This window comes from Myotis yumanensis, unplaced genomic scaffold (genome assembly GCF_028538775.1).
Source record: "Myotis yumanensis isolate MYYU_CA2020_CCGP unplaced genomic scaffold, mMyoYum1.0.hap1 SCAF_7, whole genome shotgun sequence".
In the NCBI taxonomy this organism is placed as follows: domain Eukaryota; kingdom Metazoa; phylum Chordata; class Mammalia; order Chiroptera; family Vespertilionidae; genus Myotis; species Myotis yumanensis.
This window is the reverse complement of record NW_027223758.1, coordinates 2,240,572-2,263,136: the sequence shown is the minus strand read 5'-3', so window position 1 is coordinate 2,263,136 and position 22,565 is coordinate 2,240,572. Positions and strand designations below refer to the sequence as shown.

The window sequence follows — 22,565 nt, the reverse complement described above, 5'->3', positions numbered from 1 at the left end:
TATGGCCCAGCCATTCCCAGGACAGCAGGGAACAGGGCCTGGACGCCCTTGGGCTGTGGCCACAACACAGGCTCGGAGAAGGGTACACAGGGGCCACGCAGACTGTCTTTATTTTCTGCACAGGCACCCTGGCCAGGCTGCTGGTCACCAGCTCCCACAGAGGCCATGTGAAGAGGGGCCCCAGGACCAGCGTTGCCTGGAGGGCCTGCGCTGCTGGGCACAGGCCTGGGAGGGGATGCACCCCTCATGCTCAGCTGGGAGCACAGGCACCAATGGGGCAACATAGGGACCCAGCCCACCTCCCAACACCCCCACGTCCCTGACGCATCCCTGAGCTGGCAGCCGTAGCTGTCCCAGGTGGTGGCAGGTGCGCTAGGGGCCTCCCACTCCCAGCTTTCTGCTCCCTGACGTGGGCCGGTGGTGGGTGGTGGCAGCAGGGTCCACATGGCTAGGCAGATCGCACCGAGCCAGTCCTGGGGCTGCACCAGAGCCCAGGACCTGCAGGCCTTCGGGGATGTGGTAGGCCTCCTTCAAGGTGACACCAACTCCCAGCCCACCTCCATGATCAGAGGAGGCAGAGGCCGAGCTTCGTGGGCATGCTGTGGATGGAAAACCCACCTCCAACCGGGCTTCCTGAAGCCCCGCCCAGGCCAGGCTGGGGCAAGCAGCTCCAAAGGGCACCCACAGGGCCGAAAACCAGGCCTTGAGTGGGCCCTGCTGCCCCTACTCCCCTGGCAGAAGCCTCCGGGCACCTACAGTTTTCAGGACACAAAAGTCTGTCTTAGAGAAAAAACAAAGCAAATGAAAAAATCCAAAGGCAAAGCCAGCCCCAGGCCCGGGACTGGTGGCTCCAGCTGGCAGGTGTGCTCCTGGCTCAGGCACCAGCTGTACGTGCTCCAGGTGCCGGCTGCACCTACGTGATGTCCCTCTGCCGCGGCGGCCGGTGCACATTCCGCACGACGCACTTCACCATCCACTCGATGCCCTCGCGCACCCCTTTGCTGTGGAGACAGTAGGTATGAGGTGGAGCGACCCGGGCCCCTGGGGCAGGGTGAGGGCCCCACTCACCCCGTGAGGGCTGAGCAAGCCTGGGTCAGGCAGTCCCGCCGGCCGATCTTGGAGGTGCAGTCACTGAACGCAGTCTTGATATCCGGGATGGAGAGGCAAGTCTGGGGGGTGGGGGTGGGGGGGCAGGCTGTAAGGCACAGCCCATCCCTCCTGAGGCCATTTCCTGGCATCAGAGAAACTGGCCCCCAGGGCAGTCCCTAGAGCTGCCAGAGCTCAAAGATGGGGGCTGAGAACAGGATGGGAGGCCAAGGTGGGCCCTTCAGGGCTTCTCTGCCCAGGAGGGTCCTACCTGGTGAGTGGCCTCAGACAGCTACGAGCAGGCGGATGGGAGCAAACTAAGATGCACCCTCAGGATGCTGTAAACACCCACCCTGCGCACAGCCCTTGACTGGTTGTCCCTAGAATGGCCTGTGTCCCTCCCCAGACAGCCCCTGGTTTGGGAGTAGGGCTAGCACCGCTGCCAACTCCAAGAGCAGCAGACAGGTTGGCGTCAGCTCTGACTCCGCCCTGAAAAGACACCACCTTTGTCTTCTCTCCAGAGCTTTCTGCGGGTCATCTGGGTCTCCCAGGGCTGCAGAGAGACAGGGTGTAGCTACCCCCCCCCCCCGACCCCCCCCCCACCCCCCGTGGAGAGAAAGCGCCCTGCACAGCCAGGAGAGGCCTCAGGAGAGCTCTGTGCACCTGGGGCAGACACCGCCATGCAGGGTGTCCGAGGAAGGTGGGGGCAGGCTCACCTCAACATCCTGCTTGTTGGCCAGCACCAGGATGGGGACACCATCCAGAGCCTCGCTCATGACCATCTTCTCTGGAATAGGCAAGAGGGGGCATTAGCACCCTTTTTTCCCCCTTTGTCCCCCTGACCACCCAGCCACACCAAGGAGTCCATACATTCCTACCACCCTCTTCACAGGTGGGGACACTCCCTCATGGCCAGGACCCTTTGACCTGACATGGCCCAGCTCCAGACACATGGGATGTGCGGACTGGACATGAACAGCCCCCCAGCCCCGGTTGGGCTGTACCCACCGAAAGCTTGCTTGGACTCTGACAGTCTGTCCTCATCTGTGGAATCGATGACATAGATGACACCGTGGCACTCAGCATAGTACTGGGGAAGGGCAAAGGGGCAGGGGGTGAGCCATGGGCATTCAGCCAACCCCCAATGCAAGACCCTTATATGGGGTGCCTTCTGTGGGTGGGGAGGTAGGGTGGAGTGGAGGTGTGCCCCACAGGCCCCTTCAAGGAAGGACTTGCTGACCACTTCCTAGGGGCTGCATCCTATATCCTACTTCAGGGCCGGCTCCTAAAAGCCACCCATGACTACAGGCCTGATGGTGGCCCGAAAGGAGAAATGGGGCTTGGAGGCTGGAGGCTGGAGGAGCCCAGACCAAGCCAGTCCCCAAGCAGACCCGGAGGAGGAGCGCACCAGTGGGGCCTCATACTGGCACCGAAAGCAAACCAAGAAAGGCCTCCAAGGGCTAGGCCAGTGCCACCTGTGCAGCAGCTCTGTGCCCTGTGCGGATGGCAGGGCCAAGGACCAAGCCAGCTGAGCTGGGAGCTGTGTGTTCTGGATGGTGCCAGAGGGTGGTCGGCCGTGGGCTTGCTGACAGCAAGGGTCACGGGAGCCCCCTGCCAACTCTTACCTGCCAGAGCCCGGGGCTGTGGGGGCGAGTGGGACACATGCACCAAAGCAGGGCCTTCTGAGAGATGGACTCCCTAGGCTTGGGGCACCAGAGAGACAGCCACAGACCTGGCAAGTGCACATTCTGCACCAACCAGAAAAGAGCCCTGGCCATGTCCACACTGGGGAGCAGACGACAGAACCTTGCCACTGGGCCCCACCCCTCCTGCCTGTCACCCGGCACAGCCAGGCTGTGCTGTGGACTGGGCAGGATGACCCAGTGGTCAGCAAGCCAAAGGACACTCTGGAACATTCCTGAGAGTGACGCCCGCCCCATCCAAGACAAGCCTTTATCGGTACTTGCTAGAGGCGGCCCTGGGTTTTGCAGGCTGCGCACCCTGCACACCAGCCTGCATGCTGAGTGACGTGCGGCTACAGCTGCTCCGGGCACACTGGCCTGTTGCTGGCAGAGCTGGCGGGCCCACAGGAGAGGCCTCTGTGCAGAAAGGAGGCCGCTCACTCCGGGGCTGGCACCCGGTGAGAATCGCACACAGCCACGAGGTGGCAGAAGACTACACTCCCAGCGTGTCTGGGCCCTGGTAGGGTGACGGCTCAGTGATGAGCACACAGCTGAGGTGGAGTGTGAGCAGGCTGCCCCACCCCCACGACACCCACCACACCCCAACCCAATGGCTGTGTCACCCCTGGCCATGTGGGGAAACCTACAAAACCACTGGGAACAGGAGAGAGCTCAAGCGTGGCTTTTGGGTGGACACACACCAGTCCCTTGGGTGTAGCCTAGAGGGACAGAGGCCAGAAGTCCTCCTGTGGCCAAGCGCCAGGTGGGCCCCCTGTGTGGGAAGACATGGCCTATCTAGGCATTGGTGAGGGGCATGGGCCCTGCTCATCACTTCCATTGCCCACAGGGCTCGGCCACCCACCCCATGGCGCTGGGTTCGGCAGAGTTGGTCACTGCAGTGTCACAGCAGGAGACCCTCTGGGCCACAAACCCTGGCTGCCTCCTGGGCATCTTGGCAGAGAGCCCATCCTGGTGGGCGTAACGGACCCTACCACAAGAGGTGGGGTGCTACTCTACAGCGGGGCTAGGAAGCACCTGAGGAACCCATGGGGCCCACCAAGAAAGAGGGCTCAGACCCTCGTGAGGAGGCCACACCAACACACAAGTGGTAGCTAAGGGGGGACCACACCAACTGCAAAGCCAGCCTACAGTCCTCCCTTTCCTGTCCCTTTTCCAGCTTCCCCTTAGCAGAGCCCTGGGACTTGGAGGAGCCATAAGCAGAGGCGTGAATTCAAGTGGCACAGGAGGCCTCCACAGAAACGGTCACCCATTGAGGCCTTACTGCCCAGTGGTGGGCAGGATGCCAAGTGGACAGACCCTTGTTGGCTCTTGCAGGACCCACATTACCAGGTCACAGCTGCCCAGGGCAGCCTACCAGGTGATAGGGAGTCCTGGCCAGCTTGGCCCACCTGGGCAGCATGAGGAACAACTTGCCTCCAATGCTTCCCCACTGGCCCCCACCCAGGCTGACCTCGCCCTGTCCAGTCCTGCACCTTCCCACTCCCTTCCCAGGTGCTGACCCCCAACACCCACCCTGCATCCCAACCTCTGCCTCAGTATTAGCTCTGGAGACCCTGGCCTACAACAGATCAGGATCTGTGTTCACTCCCCACATGGTCTGGGATTCAGACGTGTAGGCTTGAGCTTGGCTCTGCCTCAGGAGAGCTTTAATGGCCAAGCCTTCTGGCCACAGACAGAAGCTGCCCTCTTGGTTGGAAGTCAAGGTGGGAGGAAACACTTGGGGGGTGGGGGGGTCAGGGACAGGAAAGGGTGACTGGGTACCTGTTGCTGGGATCAAACCAGAAATCAGGACCTTGCCATTCAGTTCTAAACACATGGGCCATCAGTAAGTGTCGGGAAGACATGCCTGTGCCCCCAACATTAGACCAGCATGCCCATCGTGCCAGTTCACCAAGGGAGCTGCCGAAGGGCAGGAGCTGGGTCTGTCCTCCTCGCTGCTACGCCCGTGCCTGGGGTGCGGGGAAAGGCACCACTGCCTCAGAAATGCCCAAACCCTGTGTCAAAAGAGACAGTGGCGTGGGCCTGTGAGGACATCTTGGCCCGACTCTGGAGGATGCTCCTAAGCCGGAACGGAGAGAAGGGCCAAGTGGGGAGGCCAGGCGGAAGCTGCTGAGCACGCCGGCACTGTGCCCCCCACCTCTGGCTCTGGGCCACCTGGTCTCACCCTGTGTTCATTAGCAACACCTCGGATCCTCACCCTCAGGGTAGAATGGGGGGAGCTTCAGGAACAAAGAGGGTGACCGAGCTGCTGACAGGAAGTAAAGGTGAGTCTGAGGCCCTTTGGAAAAGCGGGGACTGGACAAGGGTGCCACCTGGAGGGAAATGGTGTGGGAGGCAGGTGGCCTGTGCATCCGTCTCACCTTGTCCCACAGAGACTGCAGCTCCTCCTGCCCCCCTAAGTCCCAGAACATGAGTCGAGCCTTCCCCACGTCCACAGTGCCGACTGGGGAGAGAAGAGTCCCGGTGAGGTGGCCCCGGTCCATGACACAGTCTCACCGCTCCCCTGCGAACAGCACCCCGCTCCCGTGCTCCTGAGGTGGGCCCACCAGGAGCGGGTGGCCTCAAAGGACGCCACAGCGCCCCCTGGGCTAGGACCCCACCCCCGTGCTCAGCGCCCCTCACTGTTCAGACCCCCGCCCCCCGCGCTCAGCGCCCTTACTGTTCAGACCCACGGTGGTGGTGATCTTGGAGAGACTCATCCCCTTATAGTTCTTGCTGAAGCGGGTTTTTGACTGCTCCAGGAAGGTCTGCGGGACAGGGAGAGACAGGCGGGAGGCGTTCATGTCCCTCCTCGGGCTTATTCCGCAAATAGACGTTTTGCTGTTAAAGCAGCTGGCGGGGACTGTCCCGTGGCCTTGGGTGGGGAATGAATTTGGGTGTCCCAAGGCCTTGGATGGGGACTGGATTCAGAGCAGGCAGTGCAAGGGCCAGGCCAGCGGGGCCTCGGACAGGGGGAAGCGTACCGTCTTCCCGGCATTGTCCAGGCCCAGGATCAGGATGCAGTACTCGTCCTTCTGGAACACGTACTTGTACAGCCCCGACAGCAGCGTGTACATCCTGCCAGGGTGCCGGGAGCTGAGTCCTGGCCCGGGACCGCCCAGCCTCCCCACCCTGGCGACCCAACCCGGCCCACGGTCCTGCGGCCCCGCCCCCCGTCCTGCGTGCGGCCCCGCCCCGCAATGCCTCCAACACCGCCTACAGCTCCCTGCAGAGCGCAGGGCGCCCCCCGCTACTTCACTCCCGCTTGGCGCCGCCAGAGACTCGCTTCCCCTGCCAGACGTGGGTCACCGCGCCTTCGCTCAAATTCGGTCCCGCCCATCAAGGTGGCGCAGGGCTCACGGCAGGACCCCTGCAGGCGACATACGGGGACACCCCGCTTTTCGGAGGCGGGTGTGGCGCAGTGGCCGGTCGGCAGCGGGAGGCCCCGGAGCCCTCGCCCCGACCCGCCCTGACACCGGCATCAGGCCCGGCGCCCAGCCCCGGCCTACCTGCGCCCGCCCGGGCCGGAGCCGCCGCGCGCCTGACCCGTTGACCCCACGCTGACCCGCGCTGCTCCGCGCAGTGCCCGATGGGAAGCGGCCGGCCGCCCGGGGAAGGTAGGAGCTCTCCCGGCGGCCCCTGCGATAGGCACTTCCGGCTGCGGCGGCACTCGGGAGGAAGTGCTGGCCGGCTACGGTGCCGGAAGCCGGGTACCGTGCCTCTCTAGCCGGTGAGGCTGGCCGCCTTTCTATGGCGCGGCCGGGTGACTGCGCGGAGGAAGTTCCCGGCCCGGGTCGAGGGGCGCGGTCTGGGCCACCCGTCACAGGTGGCAGGCCAGGCGGAGGCTGGGCCGAGGGGCAGCGTCCTGAGCGGACTCGGGGTTAGGAGGCGGGGGACGCGGGGCCGAGAGGCCCGGAAGGGAGCCGAGGCCACTCGGAGCGGATAATCTCTTCGAGCCTGTTTCTCGTCCCTCAAGCGGGGGAGGAGCGCACACGGTTCCGCGGGCCGTCGTGAGAGATCGGTGAGGTCCCGAGTGCAGCCGTCGGCCCCGGGCTCGGTGTCAGCCTCAGGGCGGCGGCTTGGCAGTTCAGGCGGCAGATCCCGGGCTCACCTGGCTTCCCTTCCTTGCAGCTCTGCTCCCAACACCCCCGTGAGGACCCAGGACCGCCCTGCCGACCCGGGAAACCAGCCGTCCCCCGCGTGATGGACGAGGAGAGCCTCCAGACCGCGCTCCGGACCTACGGCGCTCAGCTGCAGCAGGTGGAGCTGGCCCTGGGTGCCGGCCTGGATCCCGCCGAGCTGGCCGACCTGCGCCAGCTCCAGGGAGACCTGAAGGAGCTGATCCAGCTCACCGAGGCCAGCCTGGTGTCTGTCCGGAAGAGCAAGCTGCTGGCCACCCTGGACGGAGAGCGCCCAGAGCAGGACGCCGCCGAGTACCTGGCTTTCCAGAAGGCTGTTGCTGAAGCAATGGAGGCGCCAGTAGCCCCCAGGGCAGAACTGGACACTGTTCCTGAAAGAAAGGCTGGGCCAGGACCCAGCCAGCCTGGACTGGAGGAGGATGAAGGGGAGGACACGGAGGATGAGGGAGAGCTGAGTGGGACGAAGGTGAACGCCCCCTACCACAGTTCCTGGGGCACCCTGGAGTATCACAACGCCATGATCGTGGGCACGGAAGAGGCAGAGGACGGCTCCGCGGGTGTGCGGGTCCTCTACCTGTACCCCACCCACAAGTCCCTGAAGCCCTGTCCCTTCTTCCTGGAGGGCAAGTGCCGCTTCCTGGACAACTGCAGGTAAAGCTCTGCTTCTGGGCCCTCGAGCCACAGGGGGTCGTGGCTCTGTGCGGGCGTCTGGGCCCTGTGTGTCCAGCAGAGTGCCAGCAGGAGGGAGCTCGCCCCTGGTGCATTCGAACTATTGTCCTTGTTTGGGTGTTTCCTTGGATTTTCCCTGGTAAATCAAGAGCAGAAGAGCTTATGTTGAAAAGAAGGGACCTCCCCCATCACCAGTTTTATTCTTTAGAGTTAAACTTCTAAAGTTTATGCTTATTACGGACATCTGCCACCAGACACAAAATTGGAGAGGGTGGTATGGTGATCTCCCACCTTGTCATCTTCATCATTTGTCATCCTTCTGCCAGTCTTGTTTCATCCACTCTCCCTGCCCTGCTTCTCTCCCCCTCGACTCCTTTAAAGAAGATTGCAGGGGTGACTGGGTTTTTACCTATAAATACTTCAGGATGCACCTTCACCTGACTGTTAAGGATGTTATAAAAAAAGGTCTCCAGTTCATCATCATACCCGACAGATTTAACCATAGAACCTCATCTGTGTTCAAGTTTCCACAGTTGTTTTGTCTTTCTCTTAGAGCATAACTTCAATTTTGCTCCTTTTACTTCACCTCTGAAAGGAGTATTTATTGAAATCCCTAGTAGATAATTTACATTTTTAGGCAACAGTTCAGAGTAACTGTCTCTAGTTCTTTGGTCTTTCTATCTCTTTTTCTTTCTTTTGTTTTGTTGTTAATCTTCACCCGAGGATATTTCATTTCCAGAGAAAGTGGCAGGGGGGGTGCATAAAGGGGGGAGAGAAATATCAATGTGAGAGAGACACATTGATTGGTTACCTCCCACCCATGCCCCGACCAGGACCGGGGTTCAAACCTGCAATCCAGGTAAGTGCCCTTGACCGGGATCAAACCTGGGACCCTCCAGTCCACAGGCTGATGCTCTGTCCACTGAGCCAAACTGGCTAGGGCAGTCTTTCTATTTCTTTTTTTTAATATATATATTTTTATTTATTTCAGAAAGGAAGGGAGAGAGAGATAGAAACGTCAATGATGAAAATCATTGATAGGCTGCCTCCTGCACACCCCTACTGGGATTAAGCCCACAACCAGGGCATGTGCCCTTGACCGGAATTGAACCTGGGACTGTTCAGTCTGCAGGCCGATGCTCTATCCATTGAGCCAAACCGGCCAGGGCCTTTCTATTTCTTAATAGGCTTTTGCTAGGTTCCAAGTCTTATTTGGTAAATATCTCCTCCCTCCCTCCCTCCCTTCCTCCCTCCTTTTCTGCACATTTGTTAAAGTTTAGTGTATGTGCAGAAAAGTGGGTAGGTCAGAGTGTGTCGTGAGTTTGCCCGGTGGACACATCGTGTCGGCAGCACAGATGAAGGAGCAGAGGACTCAGCCTTTCGGCCTTTGTGCCTGAGTCTCTGTACTTTCCCTGCGTGATGTCCCATGCAAGAGTTAGAGGTTGCACCTCTAAGCTGCTTCCTCTGCGCCGGGCACTGTTCCCAGGTCTCTTTCTCACATGTTAACTCAACTGTGCAGTAGTCCCGGGAGGTGGGCCCTCTGACCACTAAGGCTGCCCAGAGCTACTCTGCTTTTCAGCAGGGCTTTAGGCCCAGCTGACTCCCCCCACACACCTCCCTTCCTCCACCCAGGACTGAGTTTTTTTTACATTTGCTTTGGGTCTTTACAAACAATAAAATAGATAGCATGGAGTATCCTTTGACCCCCACTCTGTCCCATGCCTCCCCCTCCCGGGAGGCTGTCCTTAGCACTTTGGTGTGTATCTCTTTTACAAGACAAACTGGTGTGCACACTGGTTTCTCCGCTCACTGCCAGGCCCACTGTGTCTGAGTGGCTGTGCATCCTTTCTCCCTGCCCTTCCTGGCCTCACAGTTCCCCTGTCAAAGGACTGGACCATTTTATTTTATTTTAAATGTGGGACACTTCACTGAATTTGCATGTCATCCTTGCGCAGGGGCCATGCTAATCTTCTTTGTATTGTTCCAGTTTTAGTATGTGTGCTGCTGAAGCAAGCATAGGACCGGACCCTTTGAGCCAGCATTAAAGCCCCTGGTACAGTCCAGCACACCCCTCTGTTGCCCGCAGGCCGGCAGTGGGGTCCAGGGACCTGAGTGCATTCATGGCAAAGACTCTAGGTGCTGTTCATGCATCGGGAGGCCCCGGTGACTGGCTTTCCTTTGTCTCGTAAACAACTAGTGGTACTCAGTGCCGTTCGTGGGTTCAGCTGGAATTGCGTATAGGGATCTCTTCCTTCTGTTGGTTCATTTCACTTATTAGCTGGAATGGTACACGGAGACACCCTCCCTCGTCTATGGTTTGCTGCTCAGTGGCTCAGTCACAGAAGAGGTGGGGAAATGCTGGGTTTTTCTGTTTTGTTTACTTAACAAGAGAACCAATGAGTTGGTTCTCTTTCATCCTGAGAAGATGAGGACCCATGGATTTAAATATATTTGATGAATTTCAGTCTATTGTGATTCTGATCCTTAATGAGGCTCAGATTGTGCCAACTTTTTATAAAATTTTAAATATATTTTTATTGATTTCATAGAGGAAGGGAGAGGGGGGAGAGAGATAAAAACATCAATGATGAGAGAGAATCACCGATCAGCCGCCTTCCGTACCCCACCCACTGGGGATCAAGCCCACAACCAGGAATCGAGCCATGACCTCCCGGTTGAGGTCAACACTCAACCGCTGAGCCACACCTGCTGGGCAGATTGTCCACCTTTGGCAAGTGGGAGCCTCTTCTAGCTGGCGCCTCTGGCCCCAGTAGTTGTTACTTTGGTAATTTGTGTGTTTTTATTAATTTTCCCTTTTCATCTGAGTTACCTAATTTGTTGGCATAGAGTTGCTCACAGCAGTCTCTGGCAGTCCTGTGTGTCCTGTAAGGTGGGAAGTAGGTCCCCACTTTCCTGGTTCAGTCTCTTGAATGTGCTCTTATTTCTTGGTCAGTCTAGCTCAAGCTTTGTCAGTTTTGTTTTATTTTATTTTTGGTTGTTGATTCCATATTGTTTTTCCTTTTTTTTTCTATGGCATTTATTTCCACTCGTACCTTTACTATTTCTTCCTGTGCTGCTTTGGGTTCAGTTTGCTCTTTTTCTGATTCTTCAAGGTGTACAGTGAGCTTAAGGACTTGAGGTTTCCCTCCTCCCTACTGCAGGCATTTGCAGCTGCTTTCTCAGAGCCCACAGCTTCGGTGTGTTGTTTCCATGGTCATTCAACTGAGTATTGCCTGACCCCTGACCCCCTCATCAGCCCTTGGTCAAGACTGCACTGCTTAGTCTCCACATATTTGTGAATCTTCCAGATTTCCTTCTGTTGTTCATTTGTAAACTCAGTCCCCATGGTTGGTGGAGGTACTTTTTATGATTTCAGTATTTTAAAATTTATTGAGACCCGGGTTGAGGCCCCACAAATGTCCTGTCCTGCAGAATATTCTGGTCCCTGGGAAGGCTATGTGCTCTGCAGCTGGGCGGCCTGTTCTGTGGGTGTCTGGAGGGCTGGCTGGTCCATGCTGTTGACACACTCAAGTTCTCTCTTTCCTCAGAGTCTTTTGTCTGGTTTCTCTGTGCACTGTTGAAAGTGGGGTGTTGGTGTCTCAGCTCCTGTCCTATTTCATCCTTTAATTCTATCAATCTTTATTTCATGTATTTTTGGGACTGTGTTGTTAGGTTGTAAAAGTTTATAATTATATTATCTTCCTCATCGGTTGATGCTTTTATCATTGTATTTTTATCTTTTTCTTCACTGATGTTACAGTTGACATTCACTATTATGTTACATTAGTTTCAGGTGTACAGCATTGCTCTCTTCTATCTTGACTGGAGTCTATAATGTCTGATACCAGTGTAGCCATCCCAGCTATGGTACGACTAGAGGCCCAATGCATGAAATTCGTGCAAGAGTAGGCCTTCCTTCCCCCGGCTGCCAGCATCAGCTTCCCTCTGGCACCCAGAACCCAAGCTTCTCTCCCTCTGGCCGCCAGCAGGCACCCGGGATCCAGGCTTCACTCACAGCCCCGGCTTCGTCCAGAAGGATGTCTGGTCTAACTAGCATGTTACACTTTTATTATTATAGCAGGGGTCCTCAAACTTTTTAAACAGGGGGTCAGTTCACTGTCCCTCAGACCGTTGGAGGGCCGGACTATAGTTTAAAAAAAAACTATGAACAAATTCCTATGCACACTGCACATATCTTATTTTGAAGTAAAAAAACAAAACGGGAACTGTTGTTAAATGTTTCCCTCCACGTCCAGCATGGATCAGGGTTCAGGACCTGGAAGCGGAGCCGCACACAAATGAAAGAGAAAAGACACCAGATAATTTGGAAATATTGAGGGACCAGGCAAGTAAGTCCAACTCAGGAGGAAGGACTTCCTCCTGTGCTCAGGCCTCACCAAGCTTTTATTGATCTGGGATACCCCCATAGCATAGCCCTTAGGCAGGCGACCCCCCCCACCCCCCCCACCCCACCCCCCTAACAGGCAGACAAACCCATCAGCAAGGATTTACATAATAATAAATGGGGGAGTAGTTTCAGCTACCACTGTCTGGACAAACAGAGGTGGCGCCTAACTCCGACCTTTGCTAGGGCTTCAAAGGCACCCAGCCTTCGGGGGGTACTCTGTCTACGCTTATCAGATAGTGAAGACAATAAACAGTTTCCCACAGGGAACAAATACAATATTTGTATTTGCATGTGGCCCGCTGGCCGTAGTTTGAGGACCCCTGTATTATAGACTAGAGGACCGGTGCACAAAATTTGTGCACTCGGGAAGGGGGGGTCCCTCAGCCCGGCCTGTGCCCTCTCCCAGTCTGGGAGCCCTTGGGGGATGTCCAACTGATGGCTTAGCAGGGAGCAGGCCTAAGCTGGCAGTCGGACATCCTTAGTGCTGCTGCAGAGGTGGGAGAGGCTCTGTGAGCCTGGCTTCTGGCTTCTGGCTGAGCGGTGCACCCCCTTGTGGGAGTGCTCTGACCACCAGGGGGCAGCTTCTGTGTTGAGCGTCTTCCCCCTAGTGGTCAGTGCACGTCATAGCGACTGGTTGTTCTGCGGTTCGGTTGATTTGCATATTAGCCTTTTATTATATAGGATTTGCATGGATTATCTTTCCTTTCACTCTCAACCTATCTTGACACAAAATGAGTCTCTTATAGAGGCATAGAATTGAATAATCATTTAATCCATCTTTCTAATTTATTTCATTTAGAGTTTAATCCATTGACATTTATTTTTTTTATTATTAAATCTTTATTGTTCAGATTATTATTTGTTCCTCTTTTTTCCCCCCATAACTCCCCTCCACCCAGTTCCCATCCCACCCTCCGCCCTCACTCCCCACCCACTCTTCTCATTTATAGGTGCGCGATTTTTGTCCAGTCTCTTCCCGCATCCCCCACACCCCTTTCCCCCACAAGAATAGTCAGTCCATTCCCTTTCTATGCCCCTGATTCTATTATAATCACCAGTTCATTCTGTTCATCAGATTATTTATTCACTTGATTTTTAGATTCACTTGTTGATAGATGTGTATTTGTTGTTCATAATTTGTATCTTTACCTTTTTCTTCTTCTTCCTCTTCTTAAAGGATACCTTTCAGCATTTCATATAATACTGGTTTAGTGGTGATGAACTCCTTTAGCTTTTTCTTATCTGTGAAGCTCTTTATCTGGCCTTCAATTCTGAATGATAGCTTTGCTGGATAAAGTAATCTTGGTTGTAGGTTTTTGGCATTCATCACTTTGAATATTTCTTGCCACTCCCTTCTGGCCTGCAAAGTTTCTGTTGAGAAATCAGCTGACAGTCGTATGGGTACTCCCTTGTAGGTAACTGACTTTCTTTCTCTTGCTGCTTTTAAGATTCTCTCTTTGTCTTTTGCTCTTGGCATTTTAATTATGATGTGTCTTGGTGTGGTCCTCTTCGGATTCCTTTTGTTTGGGGTTCTCTGCGCTTCCTGGACTTGTAAGTCTATTTCTTTCACCAAGTAGGGGAAGTTTTCCGTCATTATTTCTTCAAATAGATTTTCAATATCTTGCTCTCTCTCTTCTTCTGGCACCCCTATAATTCGGATGTTGGTACGCTTGAAGCTGTCCCAGAGGCTCCTTACACTATCTTTGTATTTTCGGATTCTTTTTTCATTTTGCTTTTCTGGTTGGGTGTTTTTTTGCTTCTTCGTATTTCAAATCTTTGACTTGATTCTTGCGATCCTCTGGTCTGCTGTTGGGAGTCTGTATAATATTCTTTATTTCAGTCAGTGTATGCTTAATTTCTAGTTGGTCCTTTATCACAACATCGAGGGTCTCACTAGATTTCTTGAGGATCTCACTACATTTATCGGCAGTCTCACCAGTCTTTTTGAGGGTCTTACTAAATTTATTGGTGACTTCTAGACAGTTCTTGAAAAACCTTAAAAGTGTGGTTTTGAACTCTATATCCAGCAGTTTGCTTTCCTCCATTTCTGTCATTTGTGTCCTGTTTCTTTGTCTCCGCATTTTTTTATGCTTCCTTGTGTTGATACAGTGGTTTTCTGTGCTAAGTGTCCTCTAGGGCCCAGTGGTTCAGCCTCCCCAATTACCTGAGGAGGACACTCTTGGTGCTCCCCCTTGTGGTCTTTGTGCACAGTCTTGTTGTAGTTAAGCCTTGATTGTTGTAAGTAACACTGGGAGGGATTGACCTCCAGGTCAATTGGCTGTGAGAATCAGCTGTGTCTGCAGTGGGAGAACTTCTGTCCTGGAGCTCTAGGGAGGTGCTAATCTAGCCTCTGCCTGAGGCTATCCAGCAGACACCTCCGTGCAAGGCTTGGGCGGGGTGGGGCGGGTCCCAGGGGATCAACAGGGCTGGCGGACCGAGCAGTTATGGCTGCTCTCAGTCCTGCCTTCAGAGGCCCCGCTTCTCAGTGTCCCAGCAATCACTGTAAGCACCTCCAAGAGAAAGCTGCCCTTGAGTTCCGACCAATGCCTGACAGTCCCACTTCTCCCGTATGAGTCTGGGTCCCCAGAGACTCGCCCGGAACTGGAGCTCAGAGCCTGAGACTCCCTCCAGATTGAAAAAGACAACCGTGCCCTCAGCCACCAGCCCTCTCCGCATGCACCTCTGTACATTAGTATTTTACTTCCGCACCACACCTCCTCTGAGTATGCTTTTCTCTTTCCTTCTAGTTGTAGAATTTCCACTCAGCCAGCCTTCCTGTGGTTCTGGGTGATGTCTGTTCCGTCTTTTAGTTGTATTTTTGAAGTGGTTGTGCGAGACAGCAAACTCCGGTGTTTACCTATGCCGCCATCTTGGTTTCTCTAATCCATTGACATTTAAAGTAGTTGCCAAGCCCAGGCCCGGTGGCTCAGTTGGTTGGAGCATCCTCCCATCACCAAAAGGTTGCAGGTTCGATCCCCAGTTGGGCGCATATGGGAGGCAACTGATTGATGTTTCTCTCACATAGATGTTTTTCTTTCTCTCTGTCTCTCTCCTGCTCTCTAAAATCAATTAAAAAATATATATCCCTTGGGGGAAAAAAGGGAACACATGTAATACTTTCAACAATAAAGAATTACTAAAAACAAAACAAACAAAAAAACATATCCTTAGGTGAGAATTATTTTTTAAGTTAAAAATAAGAATAAAGCCCAGTCAGAGTGGCTCAGTGGTTCAGCACTGACCAATGAACCAGGAGGTCATGGTTCGATTCCCGATCAAGGCACATGCCCGGGTTGCGGGCTCCATCCCTCTCTCTCATCATTGATGTTTCTATCTCTCTCTCCTTCTCCCTTCCTCTCTCTGAAACCAATAAAACATAAAAAATATTTTTTTTAAATAAAAAATAAAGTTAGCCCAGCTGGTGTTGCTCAGTGGTTCAGCATCGTCCCATGCACCAAGAAGTCACTGGTGCAATTCCCAATCAGGGCACATGCCCAGGTTGTGGGCTCAATCCCCAGTAGGGGGCGTGCAGGAAGCAGCTTATTAATGTTACTCTCTCATCAGTGTTTCTCTCTATCCCTCACCTCGCTCTAAAGTCAGTAAAAACATTTAATTAAAAAAGAAGAGTATGCAAAATAAATAATTATGATAAGCAAGGACTTGCCTCTGTGAGTTTTCTTTTCCTATGTGTCATATCTTCTTGTTTCTCAATTCCTCCATTGCAGCCTTTTTTAGTGTTTGTTTTTTCCACTGTGTCTTTTTGTTGTTGTTGTCAATCCTCACCCAAGGACAGGGAGAGACAAAGAAAGAGAAACATTGATGTGAAAGAGACACATAGATTGGTTGCCTCCTGCATGCACTCTGACCGGGGCTGAGGTTTGCACCCTTGACTGGAGTTGAACCCAGGACCTTTCAGTCCACGGGCCAACGCTCTGTCCACTGAGCCAAATCGGCTAGGTCCCCATTGTAACATTTTGATTCCTTTCTCCTTTTCTGCAAACACGGTGGGACAAAAGTAGGTTTACAGTTGCTTGTATGGAAAATAATACAATAATTAATAACTAATAATACAAGAATAAACTCTGTATTTCACATACTCACAACTCTAAACCTACTTTTGCCCCATAATAACATAGAATTCTGTGTTATTTTCTTAATGGTTACTCTCGGGAATTGTGATTAACATTGTAAATTTACAACAATCTAGTTTGAATCAATACTGAGTTAGCATCAGTAGGACACAAAACTGCTACTATGCAGTCCCCTTTATGTTGTTACTGTTACAAATTACACCTTTATACATTGTGTGCCCAGAAATATAGATTTGTGATTACTGCTTTATACATTTGTCTTTGAAATCATATAGGAAAAATAGTTGCAAACAAAAAATTTTAATACTGCTCTTCTGTTTGCCTTTGATTACCTCTCCCAGTGCTCATATGGCCTGAGTTACTGACCAGTGTCTGTCCTTTCATTCCAGTCTGAAGAATGCCCTGTAGCATTTCTCTTTTTAATTGATTTCAGAGAAGAAGGGAGAGGGAGAGTTAGAAACATCAATTATGAGAGAGTATCATTGATCAGCTGCCTCCTGCAGGCCCCCTACAGGGGATCGAGCCCACAACCTGGGCATGTGGGCTGACCAGGAATTGAACCATGAACTCCTGGTTCATAGGTCGACATTCAATCACTGAGCAATGCCAGCCAGACTAGCGTTTCTTGTAGGCAAGTCTACCAGTGACAAACTCCCTCAGCTTTTGTTTACATGGGAATGTCTTCATTTCTCCTTCATTTCTGAAGGATAGTTTTGCCAGAAATATGATTCTTGTCTGACAGCATTTTTTTCAAGACTTTAAATATATCATCCCACTGCCTGTGGCTTCCATAGTTTCTGATGAGAAATCAGCTGTTAGTCTTACTGAGGATCCTCATTCCTGAAAAGCCACTTCCCTTGCTACCTTCAGATGCTGTCTTTGTCTTTGGGTCTTAGCAGTTTGTCTTGGTGTGGGTCTCTTTTACTTTATACTACTTGGATGAATAGATGCATATCTCTCATCAAAGTTGGGAAGCTTTCAGCCATTATTCTTCAATTTTGCAAACATTATTTCTGTCCCTTTCTCTCCCTCTTTTTTTAGGATTCTATTATCCATATTTTGGTATATGGTGTATTTTAGTGTGCTTTGTAATTATTTTCTTGATAGCCAGACACAAAGTACTGGCTACAAAGAACTGTTATAAACAGGCCATTAGTGACATGGTGGTGAGTAATGAAGGGAAGCTTTGAATAATTCTCTCTTCTCGTAAACCCAGGTCTCTGGTGACCTGCTTCATAGGTCAACGCTCAACCACTGAGCCCCACCGGCTGGACTCATTGCACTTTTTGTTAGGACAGAGGGATGACTTCCTCACTTCTTATATGCTAGACTGGTGACCAGAGTGTCCCACTGAGTGAGTTCTCATTTCAGCATTGACTTTTCAGCCCTGGAATTTCTATTTGATTCCTTATGTAACTTATACTTCTCTTTTAAGATTCCCTATTTATTGAATCATCATTACACTGTCATTTAATTCCTTTAACATACTTATACTCTCTACTTTGAAGTCTTGGTTAGATTCACCATCTTGGCCCACTCAGTCAGACCCTATCAACTGCTTTTTTTCCTTAATATGGGTCACACTTTTCTGTTGGTTTGCATGTCTTATAAATTTTTATTGAAAACTGGACATTTCAGATATATTTTAGCAACTCTGGATTCTGAATTGTTTTTCCCAAAATTTTATTTTAGTACATTTCCTGGACCTAACTTACAATCTGCCCACCTGCCATAGTGTGCAGCCTCTGATGGCTCTTCTCAGATTTTAAATTTAATTTTACTTTTCAATCTGGCTTCCTAGGCAGCTCTGCAGCTCAGTGGTCCGCCAGAACTTAGCCGGAGGCTGTGCTTGGACACTTCCTTCCCGTCCATCTGTGTGAGTGGGAGTGTCATTCCTAGCTCAGCGCCCTCACCCCCACTTTTCCTTTGTCCTGGCACGTCTTAGAGCTCTTGATTCATGCGCACCATTCCACAGAGAGGATGTGCGCAGAGTGGAGCCCTCTGCGGCCCTTTCAGACCTGTCCGTTCTCTGGTAGTTTTGATTGGTTTCATCACTTTTAGCCACAAGGCCCTGGTTTTTACCGTCTTCCCCACTTCCACCCTCTGCGTCTGCTGCTTTGCAGGGGATGCTGCAGACACCCCCATCCAGGCATCACTGCTGCCGTCAACTTCCAGAGCTCAGAAGCGGTGCGTTTGGACAGTTTGCCCAGTGTTAGCCTTGTTCTCCTGTGGCAACGATTCAGTCACCTCTGCACCTGGCCAGCTGAACTCGGGGAATGCAGTCCTAAGAGCTTGTTCTCGGGTTCACATGTTTGAGACTCTGGCATGTGTTTCTGTGACTATTGTGAGGTGGTGATGGAGTTGTTTTTTTTAATTTTTAAATATATTTTGAAGGTGTTTATGTGTGTGTGTTTATTTATTTATTTATTTATTTATTTCCAGAGAGGAAGGGAGAGGGAGAGAGAGATAGAAACATCAATGATGAGAGAGAATCATCGATCAGCTGCCTCCTGCACGCCCCACACTGGGAATCGAGCCTGCAGCCTGGGCATGTGCCCTGACGGAATCAAACCGTGACCTCCTGCTTCATAGGTCGATGCTCAACCACTGAGCCACATTGGCTGGGCAAGTTTGTTTTTTTTTTAATATGAAAAAACAATTTTAAGTTGTTTCCTTATGAAACGCACAGTCCCTCTTTTCCTGACTCGTTTCCAACACTTCCTGTTAAATGTGAAGCTTTCTGTATGCGTGGAGCTCCCGTAGAGCTCTTTTCATTCCATCTGTCAATTTACCCCATTCTCTTAGGCTTCAATCCATTTTATGGATTTGCCATTAACTACTTCCCATGGTCGGAAATGTAGGCTATTTCTCAGTCTTTAGTATTCGGTTAACATCCCTATAGCTAAATCTTTGCATACTTCCATTATTTTTTTACAAAAATTTTTTGAAGTGCTTGCTAGGTTTAAGGAATGTACCAAATTTTAAGGTTTCTAATGTTGCTGAAGGTTCCTATAGAGAGGTTTAAGTGGTGGTGTCTGTGGATGTAGGCCTCTATCTGTGTGCATGGAGGAGTCTGAAAGTGTGTGTGAGCCAGTGTGTGTGTCTCGAAGGCGGTATTTGGTTGCATTCACCCGGGTTTAGTCCCCCCTTTTGAACAAGCGGTTTTGCTTCTCGGTTGATCAGGGCTTTTTAACCACAGACTCTACTGCTGTCCATTTGGGGCCCAGACTTGCAGCTGCTGGTGCCATTCGGCCATTGGCAGCTCCCTGGGTGCCTGAGGACAGCCAGGTGTGAGAAGGAGCTGCCCTGAGACCCTCTGTATCTGCCAGACAAACGCCTTCCACCTTTGGTTCCCTCTCCCTCTTTGTCACCACCAATTCCTGCCTCAAGAAACAGCCATGCCCAGCATGGGCTCCAGTCCTGGCTGCTCTGCTCTCGTGGGGTTAAAGCAGTTTCCTCTGGAAGTGATGGCACATAGGGGTAGATATGTGGTTGGTTTTCTCATGTCTTTATTTGGCAAAGTAAAGGTTGCAATCCTCACATTTCCTTCTCTCTCTCTCTCTCTCTCTCTCTCTCTCTCTCTCTCTCTCAGTTTTAGTTTTAATTTCACTGGTGCACTGATCTCTGAAAGTCAAGGCACCACTGTTATAAGTGGGTTGTGCTAATTGGTTTGGGGAGGACTCACCACATGAGCACACAAACACCTGCCCTGATTACCGGTTGCGTCTGGGGCTTTGTGTCTGGTGGAGGCGATGGGGCACTATGCCCGCCACACTGTCACCCTGGCCCAGAAAGCTGAGAGCAGGTTCATCCTCAGAGGGGCCATGTCCATCCCAAGAGCGAGAGTGAGACAGCACAAGTGTGTGCACGTGTGTGTATGGATGTGTACAAATGGTATGTATGTATGTATGTATGTGTGGACACGTGTTTGTGTGTGTTTTGTTTCCCTGTTTCTCCCTCCTTTGAGGGCTACGCCCAGATAGTTAGACTTGGTTCTCTGGGGTTCACATGCCCCCTGTGGGCTGTGTCTGAGCCCCGGCCCCTGCGGCCCTCTCTGCAGGTTCTCCCATGGGCAGGTGGTCCCTGTGGATGAGCTGCGCCCCTTCCAGGATCCGGACCTGAGCTCCTTGCAGGCTGGTTCTGCATGTCTGGCCAAGCAACCAGATGGTCTCTGGTACCCAGCACGGATCACTGGTGAGGCTGCCCATGGGCCTCCCTCAGGCCCTTCTGGAAGATCCCTCCATTCCTCATTCGTGTTAATCCCCTATGACCACTCCTTTGGTTGGGTGTCAGGTCCCTGCTCTGTGCCCAAGAGGAGTGAGAGTGCCCCTGGCCTTGGCCCATCTTGCTCCCAACTTCCAGTGAGTCTCCAACCACCTGTGAAGCCGCTGACCTGGTTGTCTTTGACCTTCCAGATATGGACAGCGGCTACTACACAGTCAAGTTTGACTCGCTGCTGTTGAAGGAGGCCGTTTTGGAGGGGGACAGCATCCTTCCCCCACTGCGCCCAGAGCCTGCAGTATCCTCTGACTCAGACAGTGGTGACCCGGACGATTCCAGCTATGCCAGAGGTACAGGGCAAGGAGCATCTTGGGCAGCAGTCTCCCTAGGAAGTTCCTGGCTGGTGGGGACCTTGACCACCTAAGCAGAAAGGCAGAGAGCGTGACCGCGGGTGAGGGGGGCTCTGCCTAGTGCATGACGCACAGCAGGGGGCACTAGTTGGGCCTGGAGAGACAGGAAGGCCCCCACAGGAGGTGGGAGGATGAGAGCATGTGTGAGGGGTCTGGGCAGGTCCACAAACCTGCAGACGCAAAGACCTGTCCCTTGTCACCAAGGAGTTCGTGTGCAAACATGTCCCCCATGGTGCAACCTGAGGGTGGGCCACTGCTGGGGAGGCCCAGCTGAACAGAGAGCAGGAAGCAGCAGCTCCTTCTGGAGCTTCCGCTCCGGGTCTGGGGTCGAGTGGTGGATGGGGGGGTGTGTAGACAGCCATGGGCGGGGGAGCTTCAGTGTCCAGCCCCCTGAGGGGTCAGTGAGGAAGAAGACGGGAGGCATCCCTGTAGGGCTGTCCCATGTGTTGGTGGTTTCTGAAACCCCGTGTCCTTGGGATGGAGAGAGGACTGAGCTCTTGGGCTAACGCTGGCCAGAGCCCAGGTGTTCCCTGTGCAGCTGGGCCAAGTCCCTGCCCTGTTTCCTGCAGTGGTGGAACCCAGCGCCACCGACCACGGGGCCTGCAGCTCTGCCTTTGCGGGCTGGGAGGTGCACACGCGGGGCATCGGCTCCAGGCTGCTCGCCAAGATGGGCTATGAGTTTGGCAAGGGTGAGTGAGTGGGTGCTCCCCTGGGGAAGGGGCTGGGTTGCCTCTGCACAGTGCAGGGTGGTGGGAGTGGATCCAGCAGCAGTGCCAGCCCCTGTGCCCCCAGGTCTGGGCCGACACTCGGACGGCCGGGTGGAGCCCATCCACGCTGTGGTGCTGCCTCGAGGGAAGTCGCTGGACCAGTGTGCAGAGATCCTACAGAAGAGGACCAAGGGCAGCAAGGCTGGCACTAGTCGGGCCCCAAAATACCGGGGCAGAGGAGGCAGGCCTGGGGGCCGCCCGCCCCCTCGGAGCGTGTTTGACTTTCTGAATGAGAAGCTGCAGGGCCAGGCTCCTGGGACCCTGGAGGCAGGAGCTGCCACCCCTGGGAGGAGTGGCAAGGAGCTGTACCATGCCAGCAAGGGCACCAAGAGGGCCCTGAGCCTGCGGCTCTTCCAGACCGAGGAGAAGATTGAGCAGGCCCAGCGGGACATCCGGGCCATCCAGGAGGCCCTCGCCCGCAACACTGGCCGGTATGTGTGGGGCTGAACTTGGGGCAGAGGATGGGCCCAGGGTGGCCATGCCTCCGGCCCTGCTCTGGGCGCCCAGTGCAGTTCATCTGCAGGATTTCGCCCTGACCGGAAGGTGGTGAGCTGGGTCTGAGGAGGGTCTGCATGGTGGGAGGATGCCTGGCAGGGGCCACAGCATCCTGGGGTCTTTGTAGCAGTGGCCCGGGAGCCCATGCTGAGTGGCAGCCTCTCTCTAGGCACAGCGTGACCGTGGCCCAGCTGCAGGAGAAGCTGGCAGGAGCCCAGCGGCAGCTGGGGCAGCTCCGGGCCCAGGAAGCAGGCCTGCAGCGGGAGCAGAGGAAGGCGGACACCCACAAGAAGATGACAGAGTTCTAGAGCCCAGCACGTGCCAGGGACAGGGCTCGGCTCCAGCTCCCACAGCTTCCGGAAGACCTGCTGTCCTCCAATAACTAGATGCCAACAGAAGAGAGGCCACCCCCAGACCAGACCTCACAGTCAGCCTATTGCCAGGCCGGGGTGTGCAGACATTGCTGAGTGGAGATTGGGTACAGGGGTCACGTCTTGATGACCCCTTGTGTGTTGGGCCACAGAGCCCCCCTGCCAGTGTCTGCTTATCAAGGACATTAAAGTGACTTTGTCGCTGTCTTTTAGTGGTGGCGCGGCT

The 22,565-nt window shown here is 53.4% G+C and overlaps 2 protein-coding genes and 1 non-coding gene across 8 annotated transcripts; 1 reads left to right on the top strand and 2 right to left on the bottom strand.

Annotated features, from left to right (window-relative positions):
* Positions 1-85: 85 nt before the first annotated feature.
* On the bottom strand, positions 86-6,355 carry ARFRP1 (ARF related protein 1). 4 transcript variants are annotated; one of them, XM_070419580.1, is made up of 8 exons: positions 6,278-6,335; positions 5,989-6,138; positions 5,753-5,846; positions 5,449-5,536; positions 5,150-5,232; positions 2,095-2,176; positions 1,803-1,873; positions 86-1,001 (listed from the first exon to the last, which is right to left on the bottom strand). In XM_070419580.1, exons 3-8 carry the CDS (start codon positions 5,843-5,845, stop codon positions 762-764), a joined length of 657 nt encoding a protein of 218 aa, XP_070275681.1. In that variant the 5' UTR covers position 5,846; positions 5,989-6,138; positions 6,278-6,335; the 3' UTR covers positions 86-761. The 4 variants fall into 4 exon arrangements, with proteins under 4 accessions (XP_070275681.1, XP_070275679.1, XP_070275682.1 ...); XM_070419578.1 differs by lacking the exon at positions 5,989-6,138 and having other exon boundaries at positions 6,278-6,355; XM_070419581.1 differs by lacking the exon at positions 6,278-6,335 and having other exon boundaries at positions 5,989-6,250.
* On the top strand, positions 6,014-22,551 carry ZGPAT (zinc finger CCCH-type and G-patch domain containing). Of its 3 annotated transcripts, none has more exons than XM_070419575.1 (7): positions 6,014-6,385; positions 6,900-7,558; positions 20,136-20,269; positions 20,491-20,646; positions 21,276-21,395; positions 21,499-21,904; positions 22,138-22,551. In XM_070419575.1, the coding sequence occupies exons 2-7, from the start codon at positions 6,972-6,974 to the stop codon at positions 22,274-22,276; spliced, it is 1,542 nt and encodes a 513-aa protein (XP_070275676.1). In that variant the 5' UTR covers positions 6,014-6,385; positions 6,900-6,971; the 3' UTR covers positions 22,277-22,551. The 3 variants fall into 3 exon arrangements, with proteins under 3 accessions (XP_070275676.1, XP_070275677.1, XP_070275675.1); XM_070419576.1 differs by lacking the exon at positions 6,014-6,385 and adding an exon at positions 6,470-6,498; XM_070419574.1 differs by lacking the exon at positions 6,014-6,385 and adding an exon at positions 6,508-6,789.
* Positions 9,486-9,589, bottom strand: LOC139014705 (U6 spliceosomal RNA). The gene has a single exon (XR_011472271.1). It is a non-coding gene; the product is annotated as a U6 spliceosomal RNA (small nuclear RNA).
* Positions 22,552-22,565: the final 14 nt, after the last annotated feature.

Excerpts from the sequence above, each read along its gene's own strand:
- ARFRP1 (XM_070419578.1), bottom strand. The coding sequence starts at position 5,845 with ATGTACACGCTGCTGTCGGGGCTGTACAAGTACGTGTTCCAGAAGGAC. Across the intron at positions 5,537-5,752 it reads TGGACAATGCCGGGAAGACG|ACCTTCCTGGAGCAGTCAAA; the intron begins GTACGCTTCCCC and ends CCTGTCCCGCAG. Across the intron at positions 2,177-5,149 it reads TGCAGTCTCTGTGGGACAAG|TACTATGCTGAGTGCCACGG; the intron begins GTGAGACGGATG and ends GCCCTTCCCCAG.
- ZGPAT (XM_070419575.1), top strand. The coding sequence starts at position 6,972 with ATGGACGAGGAGAGCCTCCAGACCGCGCTCCGGACCTACGGCGCTCAG. Across the intron at positions 20,647-21,275 it reads CGATTCCAGCTATGCCAGAG|TGGTGGAACCCAGCGCCACC; the intron begins GTACAGGGCAAG and ends TGTTTCCTGCAG. Across the intron at positions 21,396-21,498 it reads GGGCTATGAGTTTGGCAAGG|GTCTGGGCCGACACTCGGAC; the intron begins GTGAGTGAGTGG and ends CTGTGCCCCCAG.